We start from the raw sequence: 16,420 nt of genomic DNA on the forward strand, positions 1-16,420 counted from the left end.
TACAAAATTAGCAGGGTGTGGTGGTGCATACCTATAATCCCAGCTACTCGGGAGGCTGAGGCAGGAGAATCGCTTGAACCCGAGAGGCAGAGGTTGCAGTGAGCTGAGATCATGCCATTGCACTCAGTCTAGGAGACAGAATGAGACTCCATCTCAAAAACAAAACAAAACAAAAAAACCCTGGGGCAAAATAACATTTTATAAATACTGGGTAAGTTACTTCTTTAAGAATTCCAGCCTTGGCTAACCCAACCATCACACTTATAACACAAAACTGGGCCTAGAGTCTTACATACTAATTTTCCATGAAAAATTTAGCATTCTAAGATGAAGGGGAAAAGTAAATAACTAGCTTGGCAAAACAATTCAATGATTAAACAGAAAAAAATTGCTCTTTTTTCTTTTTTTTGAGATGGAGTCTTGCTCTGTCGCCCAGGCTGGAGGAGCACAGTGGTGCAACCTCAGTTCACTGCAACCTCCTCCTCCTGGGTTCAAGCAATTCTCCTGCCTCAGCCTCCTGAGTAGCTAGGATTACAGGCACATGCCACCACACCCAGCTAATTTTTGTATTTTTAGTAGAGACGGGTTTCACCATGTTGGCTGGGCTGCTCTTGAATGCCTGACCTTGTGATCCGCCCACTTCGGCCTCCCAAAGTGCTGGGGAAAAAAATAGATTTTAAAATACAATACCATTTACAGGATGTAGAGGTTCCTTCTGTTTCAGTGCTGAATGGGATAATGTCATTTCCTCTTCCTCTGGCTCATTTTTAAAGCCATCACCTATGGAGCTGTAAGCCTCTGAGAACTTCCACTCAGTGTAATTCACCTGCTTCAGAATAAGAAGAACAATATTACATAGTTGGTAATATCTTGGTTTGGTTTTCTTTCTTCATTCCTTCCTTCCTGCCTTCTTTTTAAATACTAGCTCTTTTTATTTTTTAAAATTATTATTATTATTATTATTATTATTATTATTATTATTATTATTATTTTGAGACAGAGTCTCCCTCTGTCACTCAGGCCAGAGTGCAGTGATACCATCTTGGCTCACTGCAACATCCGCCTTCTGGGTTCAAGCGATTCTCCTGCCTCAGCCTCCCGAGTAGCTGGGATTACAGGAGCTCGTCACCACACCTGACTAATTTTTCTATTTTTAGTAGAGATGGGGTTTCACCATGTTGACCAGGCTGGTCTCGAACTCCTGACCTCACATGATTGGCATGCCTCAGCCTCCCAAAGTGCTAGGATAACAGGCATGAGTCACCATGTCCAGACAATACTAGCTCTTTTTAATTTTTAAAAGTTAATACTTGTTGGCCGGGCATGGTGGCTCACGCCTATAATCACAGCACTTTGGGAGGCCAAGGCAGGCAGATCACCTGAGGTCAGGAGACCAGCCTGGTCAACATGGTGAAACCTCATCTCTACTAAAAATACAAAAATTAGCCAGGTATGGTAGCAGGTGCCTGTAATCCCAGCTACTTGGGAGGCTGAGGCAACAGAATTGCTTGAACCTGGGAGGAGGAGGCTGCAGTGAGCCGAGATCGTGCCATTGCACTCCGGCCTGGGCAACAGAGCGAGTTTCTTTTGAGATGGAGTTTCGCACTTGTTGCCCAGGCTGGAGTGCAATGGCGTGATCTTAGCTCACCACAACTTCCACCTTCCAGGTTCGAGTGATTCTCCTTCCTCAGCCTCCTGAGTAGCTGGGATTACAGGTATGCACCACCACGCCCGGCTAATTTTTGTATTTTTAGTAGAAACAGGGTTTCGCCATGTTGGTCAAGCTGGTCTCAAGCTCCTGACCTCAGGTGATCCACCCGTCTCGGCCTCCCAAAATGCTGGGATTACAGGCCGGAGCCACCATGCCCGGCCGATTATTGCTTATCTTGTGTGTCTGCTTCTGCTTCTACCTCTGAGAATAATACATCTGGGGACACTACAACCCACAATTTAGCGCTTCAGAGTTTTTAAGGTCTTACCTCTGGTGTATTTCCATTTAAGACGTTAAGGCTAAGATACTCCATTCTATTCTTCCCTTGAACGCCTATTCTTTTGCCATGTTTTCTTCTTGAGTAGCTCACAACCTGGCGCTCCTTTTCCTTTCTTTCTCCCCCATGAGGAGATTTTCTCCTTGCTTGATACTGACCAGCTTCAACGGGAACCCCAGGAGGTACCATCTGGTCCTGAATAGAAAGATCAGAGACAGCGTTACAAGATAGTAGTTTAACAACCTAGAAACACAAGAAAGGGATTTAGGAACTAGCATTAGACTTCATTTCTTTCCTCACGGAGTTGAGAAATGCTCTCTCTCTCTCTTTCCACAATAAAACCCAGGCTTTTGCTCCATCAGTAGTCTCACGGCATTATGAGAGATATATATTAAGTTCACAGGACACATGACATTCACACAGGGAATTTCTTTTTATTTTTTGAGACAGAGTTTCACTCTTATTGCCCAGGCCGGAGTGCATTGGCGTGATCTCGGCTCACTGTAACTTCCACCTCCTGTGTTCAAGTGATTCTCTTGCCTCAGCCTCCTGAGTACCTGGGATTACAGGCATGCCCCACCATGCCCAGCTAATTTTTTGTATTTTTAGAAAAGACAGGGTTTCCCCCTGTTGGTCAGGCTGGTCTTGAACTCCCAACCTCAGGTGATTTGCCTGCTATGGCCTCCCAAAGTGCTGAGATTACAGGCATGAGCACCTACTCCAACTATAATACTGTCTCCTTCAAATCTGCTCCATCGGATTGGCAGAGATCTGCCACCTGTGGAGTCCTGGAGAGATACCTGGGAAGGAAATGAAGCCTTTTCCTCTTCAGATGAGATCTTTGAACTGTCCTTGGTATCCTTCCCCTTAGTCTGAGCTTCTGGTTTCAGGAAACTCTCAGGGGGTATGTAGGGAAACTTCCAATCCAGTTGCACTTGAATAGACCCGTTGGGTTTCTCTGCAGGGTCAGTGAGGTTAAAATCACCTGAGAGACAAACAGATATTAATAAGACTTGATCACATGAAATAAACAAGTGAGCATTTGTCAGCATCTTATCTATTTCCTTCCTATTTTTAATTTAAACATATTTTATCAGCAATTAATTAGCATCCATCAAATAATTACGATGATGATACACTCAGAAGTAAAATCAAATAGCAGAGCAGTTAGAATATTAACCAGGGAAGATGGGTTATCTCTAGGATGCAGGGAGAGATAGTGAAAGGTGTATGAAAAGGAGTACAGCTTGCTTGTCATCAGTCATCCAGCCAATAAACAAGATTGCATTATTATTACTATTATCAAATGCTTACTGTGCCTTTGTTGTTCCAAGAAAACTGTCATCTCTACCCTCAAGTGGTCCCAAGAAAACTTAAGCAAAATGGCTTTTTCGAAATGCCAGACGTCTGATTTGTAACACTGATTAACAGATGGCTTATACTGCTTCCTCTGTTTGGCAAAGCAGTTGCGTCCAGAAGTGTCAGCCTTTTTTTAAGCAGTTGTATTGAGGAGAGAGCTGCACACATTTCCTGGAGCATCCAGAACCTTGTTAAATATGGTTGTTTCTGGCTGCAGCTATTCCCACTTCCTAAGGAGAACATGGATACCCCCGCCTCACCCTCCCAGGACCGTAGTCAAAGAGTCGACCCCTCTTGGTATGCCCCCACAATCCTAGGTATAAAAGTTAGGAAAGACAGTATGGAGCTCAGCTCCACACTGGGAGAAAAAAAAAATCCAAGACATTTGCCTTTGACATGGCCTGGTGTGGAAATCTCTCTAACTTGTGTCCAGTGTTTAAAAGAAGTGAGAGAATGATGGGGGAGTGTTAAGGTCTCAGTTTACAATCACGTATTTATCTAGTTATACACTAAGAAACAACAGGCCTTAAGTAAAGACAGATACTAGACAGCATTACAGAGCTTGAAAAAGTTTGTTCAGCCAGGCACAGTGGCTCATGCCTATAATCCCAGTACTTCGGCAGGCTGAGGTAGGCGGATCACCTGAGGTTGGGAGTTGAAGACCAGCCTGACCAACATGGAGAAATCCCGTCTCTACTAAAAATACAAAAATTAGCTAGGTGTGGTGGCGCATGCCTGTAATCCCAGCTACTCGCCTGGACAACAAGTGTGAAACTCCATCTCGGAAAAAAAAAAAGTTGTGTTTTTTTTTTTTTTTTTTTTTTTGAGACGGAGTCTCGCTCTGTCGCCCAGGCTGGAGTGCAGTGGCCAGATCTCAGCTCACTGCAAGCTCCGCCTCCCGGGTTCCCGCCATTCTCCTGCCTCAGCCTCCCGAGTAGCTGGGACCACAGGCGCCGCCACCTCGCCCGGCTAATTTTTTGTGTTTTTAGTAGAGACGGGGTTTCGCCGTGTTAGCCAGGATGGTCTCGATCTCCTGACCTTGTGATCCGCCCGTCTCGGCCTCCCAAAGTGCTGGGATTACAGGCTTGAGCCACCGCGCCCGGCCAAAAAAAAAAGTTTATTCAGACACAGAGGTATAGAATTCAGGTTGCTGGCTCTACCCACCCCGGAATGTTGTCTTTGTGACTGAAAAGAAGCAGAAGAAGCCAGTGTTTCCATACAAGTAGTGAGGCTCTAAGTCTTCTGCCCTGTTGCTCTTGACAATATTCTAAATCCTTTCTCTTCAGGTTTTAAGAGAGACTGTTTCAAGCAAGTAATCAAAGAAAAGTAGAATCAGGACAGGAAGACAACACTGGGAAGAGGGCGTGAAGATGCAATAACCTCGAACTCCCACCTTTGATAGATTCATTTTTTGCAAGAGGCAGTAAAGGCACTTGGGCTCGGCCAAGATATGAGCCAGGCTCTAAGTCTTCATCATCAAAAACATGTATAGACAGGGCCTCCCGTCTCAGATATTGGTCCAGGTCAGAGGTCACAAGCACCGGGAATCGAGCCTGGTCTCTAAAGTAGGGGTTGTTACTAGCTGGAATGATGGCAGTGTCATGGTCAGAAAAGGTGAAGAAGCGGTACACAGCATATGGACTGGGTTGAGTTCCCAGCCATCGACTCCGGAGGCCACAGCACTTGGTGATTTCAATCTGCAGTTCGTTCTGAGGTTCCCAAGACTCCAATCTGAACTGGAAAGATGTTGGTCATGTGAGGAAAAGGGCAGCTTGAGAGTGTTGTATGTGAAGCCTAGGATCTGTGGTGAGGAAGAGCTATGATCTAGAGAACAGCTATCCCAACTGGATGAGGAAGAAACCTAATGATCTTCACCTGCCTGCAAACTGGCTCTGGCAGTTATTTGAGGGAGATACTAGCACTCATGACTTAACTTAGAGAACAGCACAGAGAAACTATTCTGTTCACAGCAAGGATGAAGGATGTAGCTAGCTCCAAAGGCATACTTCCATTTCAGACTCAAGCCTGACCAAGGGAATAATCCAGACTAGTTGTGGTGTGACAGTTTTCTCTTTCATTCACATTCAACAAATACTTATTGAGAGTGGAAGACTGAACTGTTTTCATGAGCTGTTTGGCTGAGGCTCCTCTGAGATGCCTCAACACATCCTTTTTCTCACCTCATCTTCCTGGGCCTTCCGGCCTCCAAGCACATTGGTTGACAGGTAGACCTGGGCTTTCTTTCGTTTATTGCATGCCTGTAGGCTGGGTTTTATGGGGAAACGCAGCCTCATCCAGTACTCTAGAACCCCGAACTCTTCTCCACCAGCTCCTGGGCAGCAGAAAGTATGAGAGCAGGGAGAATACAGATGGTGTGGCAAGGATCAAGAACAAAGACAAAGGAAGAAAATAAGAAACCACCAGAAAAGCAACTGTAGGGTTTGGGAAATTCTGCATTGGTGCTTAGGAGCTGCAGGAAGCCAACAGCACTTACCAATCAGTGTGGCCAAGCCATGGACTTTCTCCACAGTCTCTAGCACCCTGTCAAAGCAAATCCATCCTGCAGCAAGAGTGTTGTGTTCACTGGCCACAGCCTGGTGTAGATCAAGCCGGGCTGAAGCCTCTTGAAGGTAGTGTAAGAAAAGGGAATCTGTCTCCATCACATACTGGGAGGTGAAGTCATAGAGGGGCTGTGGCCCCACAGATAACGGGGTACAGTGGGTTTCAAAGTCATAGAAGGAATAGGTGCAGAAAGTGGTAGGTTGGGTATCTCCAGCTTGAGCTAGGGCGGCAGATGTCAGGAAGGCCTGGTGGATGTGCAGTTCAAAAAGATTCTCACCCTGATGCAGCAGAGAAATATCCACTTTATCCTCATCTCCATGGGCTGGCAGTGTTTCCAAACATAATGACAACTGTCGGGTGCCATAAGCAACATCTTTGAGCTGTTCTAGAGGGGAAAGAAAACTGCCTATCCATTAAAGAGTAGGGAGTTCTTTCTCAGGGTAGAGGAGGGTGGACAAAAGAAATATAAAACACATGGTGGAAGTCCAAGTTGTGATTATTTCAAGAAACCACGTGATTCAAAAAGAAAAGCAACAGAATGACATCTGGGAGCATTGAATTTTGACAGCCAAATAATCCAATGCCAGCCTTAGGGAGAAGGTACAAAAGGAGGGATTGGAAAGTAGACGCTAAACTTACGAAAACACTGGGGGCACATTTTGTCTTATATATGACATTGTTTTGGCGTACATCGTGACCCTATGAATTAATTGGTAATTCCATAAGAGAAGTACTAGAAACACAAAAATATGAATATTTCTCTAAGTTTGGTATATTGGCCATGGAGATAATAGCAAGTTGAAGACATAGTGTCTATGACATTACATTGAGTACCACCGAGAAATGCTTCTCCTTCTCCAGCCAGGTCAGTCACCAGATCTTTCATTCTTTTCAGAATTTGGTTTCAACATAAGAAGGCAAAAAGTACATTATAAGTTAAAGAGTAATGGAGTAAAAAGTGGGAAAGGAGACTTACTGGAAAGAGGTAGGAAATATTGGCAGTGGGATGTAAAGATAGGTAGACAGTCTAGCAAATCTGGGTATTATCTCCCAAGTCCAACCAATCACAAACTTTGATATATAGCCTGCTTCAAATTGGGGAATATTTGAGTCATCACAGTGTGCTGCTGCTGCTGAAGGTCCTATTTTAAGAGTTAAAGCAGTAGAATAAAATATTCTGGATACATCAGAATGTCTTCATGACACACACACACACACACACACGAATAAGGAGACTATTTTCTTAATTAACAACATTAATATAATTAAATAGAATATACTTAAAATTTTGCATTACATGATGCAGGAGTAATAATCTCAGCATAAAAATAATTTCTATAAATGAAGAGGATACTGTTAAGAAGTGGGCAAAGGATAGGAATGGTCAATTCTCAAAAGGAATAATACAAATAACTGGTGAACATAGAAAAACTCATTATCCTTATCAGTGATCAAAGAACTATTAGCTAAAGCAAATAAATCTTCAGACATAGGTAGGAGCAGTGACCTTTTATCAGACTCACCCTGACATGGATAAATTATGGCCCAGAGACACTTATGTGCTTTTATTCTTTTTTTTCTTTTTTCTTTTTGAGACAGAGTTTCACTCTTGTTGCCCAGGCTAGAATGCAATGGCCCAGTCTCGGCTCACTGCAACCTCTGCCTCTCAGGTTCAAGTGATTCTCCTGTCTCAGCCTCCCAAGTAGCTGGGATGACAGATGTCCACCACCACGCCCAGCAGCTAATTTTTGTATTTTTAGTAGTGATGGGGTTTCACGATGTTGGCCAGGCTGGTCTCGAACTCCTGACCTCAGGCAATCCACCCGCCTTGTCCTCCCAAAGTGTTGGGATTACAGGCGTGAGCCACTGTGCCCAGCCATGTCCCTTTATTCTATTCCATGCTCACTAAGAAACCTACTTACTGATTTTGCTTCCTGAAAGAGGGCTGCCCTGGACTGTGGTTCCAAATTTCTCATGGCAGCAATGGAATAGCCACTATTGTAAAATAACAGACATTTGGGTTTAAATATCAGCTTCTGGTTAATTTGGTTTCTGTGAGTCACATCTTTCACCACTGGGTATAAAAATAAAGCCAAGCGTCTTGACAAACAAGCCTGAGACCAGGCTCTGGTCAGCAGTGACTACACTAAGTATAGGAGGCACCACAACATGAAACTTGCATTCAGTGTCCAGCCAGCTGCCCTGTCACTGTCGGCATCCTCAAACTGCAACAACGATTTTAGAGACTTTAAGACAGAAATCACTGACAATAATAACAGGAGATGAGTGATGAAGTTCTATTATCTGACTAAAACTGCTTTGAGGAAACAGTGACTAGGAGAGAGGGACAGGGGAAAGGAGCAAGAGAGAAAGAATGAGAGAGACAGAGCGAGAGAGAGAGATTGTGTGTTACACTACCACCCTGAGAGCCAACAGTGACGTTCATTCTCACAACAGAATTAAGCCCCTGGAAGCAATTGCTGGGCCCTCTTGAAACTCCACAGAGAAATCAGAAAAACATGATGGAGGGAAAGAAGCTGCTAACATGTATTAAAACAACAAAGATGGGCCGGGAGCAGTGGCTTAGGCCTGTAATCCCAGCACTTCGGGAGGCCGAGGCGGGTGGATCACCTGAGGTCAGGAGTTCCAGACCAACCTAGCCAACATGGTGAAACCCCATCTCTACTAAAAATACAAAAAATTAGCCAGGTGTGGTGGCGGACATCTGTCATCCCAGCTACTTGGGAGGCTGAGGCAGGAGAATCACTTGAACCTGGAAGGCGGAGGTTGCAGTGAGCCAAGATCGCACCACTGCACTCTAGCCTGGGCAACAGAGCAAGACTCCATCTCAAAAACAAACAAAAAACAACAAAAATGATAGGATAAAGAACAAGAGGGATGAGTCATATGCTAAGGAGATGAGAGGCGCCCTTCTTGACAAGTACACAGAGTGGAATGCAGGCGTTAGCTGTGGAAGGGCTCCAAAGTGAGGAGAACAAAGGATTAAGACTTGCCAGATGTTGGAAGGTCATGGCTTCTTAAAATACCTTCCAGCTGCTTGATACGGTTATTCTTGAGGTCTAGTAATCGAGTCAACCTCTCCAGCTTTTCTTTGTGATCTCTATTATCATTGTCAGCTTTTGTCATCATTGCCTCCAGTTCCTCCTGAAACAAAATAATGTCTGAACTTTTCTATCTCAGTGGCCTAAAACCAAACAGCATAAAAAATGTGGCACTGGCTAGGTCAAGAAGACTGCTACCCTTAGCTGGGCAGGTTCACCCACTAAAAGAAGGTTTGGGCCGGGCGCGGTGGCTCAAGCCTGTAATCCCAGCACTTTGGGAGGCCGAGACGGGCGGATCACGAGTTCAGGAGATCAAGACCATCCTGGCTAACACGGTGAAACCCCGTCTCTACTAAAATACAAAAAAAATTAGCCGGGCGAGGTGGCGGGCGCCTGTACTCCCAGCTACTCGGGAGGCTGAGGCAGGAGAATGGCGTGAACCCGGGAGGCGGGGCTTGCAGTGAGCTGAGATCCGGCCACTGCACTCCAGCCTGGGCAACAGAGCTAGACTCCGTCTCAAAAAAAAAAAAAAAAAAAAAAGAAGGTTTGGTTTCCTTGAAGACCCCTCCAAGACTAGTTGTGCTATCAGTGAGGTAGGGTGGTTCCTAGGACTGGCAAAATTTGAACCCAGAAGCCTTATGCTTGCCATTGGCATGGGCTGGTCCCATCACTGACTCCTAGTGCCAAGGTGCCATGGGCACAAGTGAGTCCTCAAGTTCTTCAAAGGATAGCCATTCTGTGTTTGCTCAGGATAGCACACCACCTGGCATCAGCCCTGGAAACTTAGGTCTTGCTTCATTCCCAGTCCTGTGAGTGGTTCCCACGTCCCTATTATCCATCCCCTTCCTGTACCATCTTTCCTTGCACCTGATAACACACGTTGATTTTGCGCTGCAGAATAAGCATGTCCCTGGTCTTTTCTAGTTCCAGTGTGGTCTCTGCATGTGATACTTGCAACTCATTTAGCACCTGGGACAGTTTCTTTTCTTCTTGGTTGTTGGGTTCACTTGGCTGTAGAGGGAAACGCATTGGTAAAAGGGAGTACAAATATGACAGGTAAAGTAATAACGATTCTCCATAAAACAGTTGTTGGTAGTAGTAAAATACCAGCAGCAGAAACTACTCCAAAATGTAAAAGAGGACCTGTATTACTTCACAAGTGCTCTTTCCCCTAGTCCTCATGTTCAGCAGCAGCAGTGAAGGGAGATCATACAGCCACTAACGACTGTTTGCTCTTCCACAGATCTTTTCAAGTCCTCATCTGAAAAAGATTCTAAATTTTATGAGCTTCAAAGAGTGGAAGAAATGGGTGGAGCTCATGAAGTTCTCTACTCTCAGCCTTCTCATAGTTTTCCAAAAAGTGTCCTCAACCCAGGCATGGTGGCTCACACCTGTAATCCCAGCACTTTGGGAGGCTGAGTTGGGTGGATCACCTGAGGTCAGGAGTTCGAGACCAGCCTGGCCAAAAAGGCGAAACCCTGTCTCTACTAAAAATACAAAAAAATTAGCCGGCTGTGGTGGCAAGCACCTGTAATCCCAGCTACCCGGGAGGCTGAGGCAGGATAATTGCTTGAACCCGGGAGGCAAAGACTTCAGTGAGCCAAGATTGTGCCGTTGCACTCCAGCCTGGGAAACAAGAGCGAAACTCCATCTCAAAAAAAAGTTAAAAAAAAAAGTCCTCAGTCAGGACAAAATATTATTTAGTTAGTTTTCTAATCTTGTCATCTTTCCTAGGGATATTTGCCAGAGATCTTTCTGCCGAGTGGACTAGTTTGTTTAAAGAGGCTCTTACCTGGATCTGAGTATTCTCTTGGAACACAGCTGGGTGAGTGGCTGCTTCAGATTGGCTGTCAGGAGGTTGGGAAATTGTGGCTGCCTTTTGGAGGAGTTCTACTTCCTGTTTATGCTTCTGAAGTATGTTGGTGACTTCAAGCTTCAGATCCTCATTTTGGGCTGGGGAAAAAATAATCCAGAAATTTGAAACTCTGTAGTTATTTATCACCATGGTCAGAGCTGGATCAAGTGTGAATTGAATCTTCCCACTAAGGTTTAATTAATGTTATAAATTTGAGAAGCAATTCTCTATTATTTCTACAGAGGAGGACTCTAGCTTATTGACTCAGTAAACTGAGGTGATACTACCTGCGCTCCGAAAACAAAAGACACCTGCAGAACAGAGTGGAAAGTGGAACAACAATAACAACACAAAACAGGAAGGGAATCACTTGACTGACTAGGGCAATCCAAACTTTTTGACAGCACCATCGAAACAAGTATCTCACCAACTCCACCCCCACTCCATTCTGACTTCTAGGTCATTAGCTCTCTGTGACACCCATCTTCACACCCACCCTGGCCTGGATGGAGGATGGGCATTTCTGTGTTCCAATGTGTGTGTGTGTTTCTTTTTCTCCTTAGACAGTCTCACTCCATCACTCAGGAGTCAACCTCTCCAGCTTTTCTTTGTGGTGCGATCTTGGCTCCCTGCAACCTCTGCCTCTAGGGTGCAACGATTCTTGTGCCTCAGCCTCCAAAGTAGCTGGTATTACAGGCGCGCGAAACTACAAATGGCTAATTTTCATGTTTTTAGTAGAGATGGGGTTTCACCATGTTGGCTAGGCTGGTCTCAAACTCCTGGCCTCATGTGATCTGCTGACCTCGGCCTCCCAATGTGCTGGGATTACAGGCAGGAGCCACCACACCAGGTTGTGTGTGTGTTTTTCACAGAAGAAAGGTAATCAGTGAGCAGATTGTTTCATCATCATGCATTAGAGAAGGGATTAAATTAGATTGCCCTGAAGGTCCTTACAAGACTTCACTTGTGTTTCATACATACTAATTGGCATGTGCTCCTAAACTTTATTCTTTTGTGGTTCTTGCCTCTATTTTTCTTGATTTCATATTTCTTTTCCTTCAGTTTCCTATTTGAATACACTAAAACCTGATGAGATATAAATTTGATAAGACTAAATATTCAGGTCCAGGCTAGGAAAAAGTAATAAGATGAAGGTCTTTTTGACAGTATTTTAAAATGTTCCAAATACCTATCTCCTGAGATCCAAGAGTTAAGACGGGGGTGAAATGGCAGTGGTAACCAAGAATAGTAATTTGCTTCTCAATTTCAAGAATTGGGTAGAAAAAAAAAAAAAAAGTCTTCCAGTTACCTCTAAAATAATGAGAATGATAAAAGACAGAGAAATTCACTTTCAATACTTTCAGCCAGGTGTAGTGGCTTACACCTGCAATCCCAGCACTCTGCGAGGCTGGGGGGGATGGATCACTTGAGGTCAGTTTGAGACCAGCCTGGCCAACATAGTGAACCCTTGTCTCTACTAAAATATACAAAAAATTAGCTGGGTGTAGTGGTGGGCACCTGTAAGCCCAGCAACTTGGGAGGCTGAGGCAGGAGAATCTCTTAAACCTGGGAGGCAGAGGTTGCAGTGAGCCAAGATCACATCACTGTGCTCCACCCTGGGTGACAGAGCGAGACTCTCTCAGAAACAACAAACAAACAAAACAAAACAAAATAAAATTTTCAATAAACTGAATGTTTGAAAAACATAATAAATTAAGAACTGGCAGGCCAGGCGCAGTGGCGCACGTCTGTAATCCCAGCACTTTGGGAAGCTGAGGCTGGTGGATTATCTGAGGTCAGAAGTTCACGACCAGCCTGACTAACATGTAAAATCCCATCTCTACTAAATACGAAAAAAAATAGCCAGGAGTGGTGGTGCATGCCTGTAATCCGAGCTACTTGGGAGGCTGAGATAGGAGAATCGCTTGTACCTGGGAGGTGGAGGTTGCAGTGAGCTGAGATTGCGCCATTGTACTTAAGCCTGGGCAACAAGAGCAAAACTCCACCTCAGAAAAAAACAAAAACAAAAGCAAACAAACAAACAAACAAAAAAACTAGCATCTTCTCAAATGGAAAGACATTATACAGGAAAAAGTATACATGAGAGATAGGTAAGTGTCATGCTTTCCTGATCGTAGATCTGATCTATTGCTAGTGTTCTCATTCTAGTTACCTACAATCCACAAAAGAATAGGATCAAGTGAGGGGATTGAAGAAATGATGCCTCAAGTGCTCTTCTCCCACACCAGAGGTAGAGGATGCCACATTTGCGAGAGCTCTTCAAGGTCCAACCTACCTTTCTCCCTGGACAGATCAAGTAAAACTTTTCTTTTCTCCTCCAGCTCAGCATCCAGCTGATCCTGCAGCTGAGAGACTTGCTGCTGCAGCTGTTCTGCTATGAGCTCGTTGCTCCAGTGGGGCTGACTACTGCTGTCCAGCATGCTGACAACAGAAAGCAAGCTCTCAGATGGATACCCCAAGGTGTGTGATATGACGTCTTTATTATCCAGGTTCAGCATCTCCTGGACCTAGTTCCTCATTCATTCCCCTACATGTTTTTTTCTGCCCCTTGCTTTATTCATAACTGTCATTTACCAACTGCCTTGGAACTTTTGAGTCCTAAGTTATTGCTCAGTACCACTTCCGTTTAGGTCTCAGATATCTCACTTAGCAAACATCCCAAGTCATATCCATTTCCCAAGGAACTTCTCCATCATGATGGCTATCTTTAGTCAGGGAACTATGTACCAAGACATTCCCAGCCCTGCTGGATGAGAAATGAAAAACAAAATCTTCCTTGTTTCATACCCCATGCCTCTATCTACCTTCACCAATGGCTAAAGAATGTTTGTCTTTGACCTAGATTATAAACTACTATGCTGAAGGGCAGGAATTAAACTTTCAAAAACTGTATCCTCCACCCTATTGCATCAAGCTGTCAGAGCAGACCCATTCTGAGTATAAAATACACATGGCTGGTTCCTTTTTTTTTTTTTTTTTTGAGGCATGGTGGCGCACACCAGTGGTCCTGAGCTGTTACCCGGGTTGGACTGCAGGAGTGCAGTCTTGGCTCACTGCAACCTCCACCTCCCAGGTTCAAGCGATTCTCCTGCCTCAGCCTCCTGAGTAGCTGCGATTACGGGCACCCACCACCAGGTCCAGCTAATTTTTGTATTTTTTTTTTTTCCTGAAACAGAGTCTTGCTGTGTGGCTCAGGCTGGAGTGCAGTGACGCAATCTGGGCTCACTGCAAGCTCTGTCTCCCGGGTTTACGCCATTCTCCTGCCTCAGCCTCCCAAGTAGCTGGGACTGCAGGAACTTGCCACCATGCCTGGCTAATTTTTTCTGTATTTTTAGTAGAGATGGGGTTTCACCATGTTAGCCAGGATGGTCTCGATCTCCTGACCTTGTGATCCACCCACCTTGGCCTCCCAAAGTGCTGGGATTACAGACTTGAGCCACTGTGCCCGGCCTAATTTTTGTATTTTTAATAGAGGGGACTTCACAATGCTGGCTGTGCTGGTCTTGAACTCCTGACCTCAGGTGATCCACCTGCCTCGGCCTCCCAAAGTGCAGCGATTATAGGTGTGAGCCACCATGCCCAGCCACATGGCTAGTTCTTGATCATTCATAAAAATGAAATGACACGAATAATCAATTGTTTCTTTTTATGTTTTATTTTGTATTTATCAATTTAATAAATGTGGTTTAAAAATAATTTATCGGGCTGGGCGCAGTGGCTCATGCCTGTAATCCCAGCACTTTGCAAGGCCAAGGAGAGTGGATCACGAGGTCAAGAGTTCGAGACCAGCCTGGCCAACACAGTGAAATGCCGTCTCTACTAAAAATACAAAAAGTAGCAGGTGTGGTGGCAGGTGCCTGTAATCCTAGCTACTTGGGAGGCTGAGACTGGAGAATCGCTTGGACCCAGGAGGCAGAGGTTGCAGTGAACTGAGATTATACCACTGCACACCAGCCCAGGTAACAGTGCGAGACTCCATCTCAAAAAATAAATAAACTCCTCACCGGCCAGGCCGGGTGGTTCCCACCTGTAATCCCAGCACTTTGGGAGGCCAAGGTAGGCAGATTATCTGAGGTCAGGGGTTCAAGGCCAGCCTGGCCAACATGGTGAAACCCTATCTCCATTAAAAATACAAAAACTGGCTGGGCACGGTGGCTCACACCTGTAATCCCAGTGCTTTGAGAGGCCAAAGTGGGTGGATCTTGAGGTCAGGAGTTGGAGACAGCCTGGCCAACATGGTGAAACCCTGTCTCTACTAAAAATACAAAAAATTAGCCAGGTGTGGTGGCAGGCACCTGTAATTCCAGCTACTTGGGAGGCTGAGGCAGAATAATCGCTTAAACCCAGGAGGCAGGCGTCGCAGTGAGCTGAGACTGTGCCACTGCACTCCAGCCTGGGCAACAGAGTGAGACTTCATCTCAAAAAAAAAAAAAAACACCACAAAAATTAGCCAGGCGTGGTGGCACACACCAGTGGCCCCAGCTACTTGTGAGGCTGAGGAAGGAGAATTGCTTGAACCTAGGAGGCAGAGGTTGCAGTGAGCCAAGATCACGCCACTGCACTCCACCCTGGGCAACAGAGTGAGACTCTGCCTCAAAAACAAATAATAATAATAATAATAATAACTTACTTAGGCAAGTATTAACATTTCTTGGCATTTCCTGACCATTACCATGTAAAGACTCAAGAAAATAGCATTTTGAGTGATGAAGGAGAGAGGCAAATAGTAATGTCTATCACAGAGTAATGTCTATCAAAGTGGATACTCCCCACACTGCTTTATTTCACTGAGATGAAGAACATCAGTTGTTCCCAGGTGCTCCCATAAGACCTCCTCAATCTACCCCCTGCTGCCTTTTACTAGATCAAAAGGTACTTTTAAGCTGTTTTTTTTTTTTTTGAGACAGAGTCTTGCTGTGTCGCCCAGGCTGGAGTGCAGTGGCACAATCTCGGCTCACTGCAAGTTCCGCCTCCCCGGTTCACGTCATTCTCCTGCCTCAGCTTCCCGAGCAGCTGGGACTACAGGTGCACGCCGCCACACCTGGCTAATTTTTTGTATTTTTAGTAGAGACAGGGTTTCACCATGTTAGCCAGGATGGTCTCGATCTCCTGACCTTGTGATCTGCCGGCCTCGGCCTCCCAAAGTGCTGGGATTATAGGCATGAGTCACCGAACCCAGCCTGGTACTTTTAAGTTTTCAAAACTTTTTTTCTTTTACTTACAGGTTGTTTTTTTGTTTGAGAGTCTCACTTTCTCACTGCACTGCACTGCACATAGCTCAATACAGCCTTGACCTCCTGGGCTCAAGCGATCCTCCTGCCTCAGTCTTCTGAGTATCTGGGAATACAGATGCACCCGACCATGCCCAGCTAATTTTTTTTTTTTTTTGTGAGACAGAGTCTTGTTCTGTTGCCCAGGCTGGAGTGCAGTGGCACAATCTCGGCTCACTGCAACCTCCACCTCCCAGGTCCAAGCAGTTCACCCTGCCTCAGCCTCCCAAGTATCTGGCATTACAGGTGCCTGCCACTACGCCCAGCTAATTTTTGTATTTTTAGTGCAGACAGTGTTTTGCC

The 16,420-nt window shown here is 45.1% G+C and overlaps 1 protein-coding gene across 8 annotated transcripts in view; it reads right to left on the reverse strand.

The window, feature by feature from the left end:
• Positions 1-13,443, reverse strand: part of LOC105496622 (RPGR interacting protein 1) — a 38,079-nt gene extending 24,636 nt beyond the window's left edge. For 2 of the 8 annotated variants that reach the window (XM_071100489.1, XM_071100488.1), the window contains exons 1-7: positions 13,123-13,422; positions 10,764-10,924; positions 9,839-9,982; positions 8,924-9,074; positions 2,789-2,973; positions 1,980-2,183; positions 691-829 (exon numbers count right to left, since the gene is read on the reverse strand). In XM_071100489.1, coding sequence (XP_070956590.1) covers positions 691-829; positions 1,980-2,183; positions 2,789-2,973; positions 8,924-9,074; positions 9,839-9,982; positions 10,764-10,924; positions 13,123-13,345 — 1,207 coding nt within the window. In that variant the 5' untranslated portion in view covers positions 13,346-13,422. Of the gene's footprint in view, positions 1-690; positions 830-1,979; positions 2,184-2,788; positions 2,974-4,740; positions 5,084-5,527; positions 5,680-5,841; positions 6,295-8,923; positions 9,075-9,838; positions 9,983-10,763; positions 10,925-13,122 lie in introns of all 8 variants that reach the window. The other 6 variants (XM_071100486.1, XM_071100483.1, XM_071100485.1 and 3 more) reach the window with 6 other exon arrangements.
• Between the last annotated feature and the right edge of the window lie 2,977 nt (positions 13,444-16,420).

This window comes from Macaca nemestrina, chromosome 7, assembly GCF_043159975.1.
Source record: "Macaca nemestrina isolate mMacNem1 chromosome 7, mMacNem.hap1, whole genome shotgun sequence".
Lineage (NCBI taxonomy): Eukaryota > Metazoa > Chordata > Mammalia > Primates > Cercopithecidae > Macaca > Macaca nemestrina.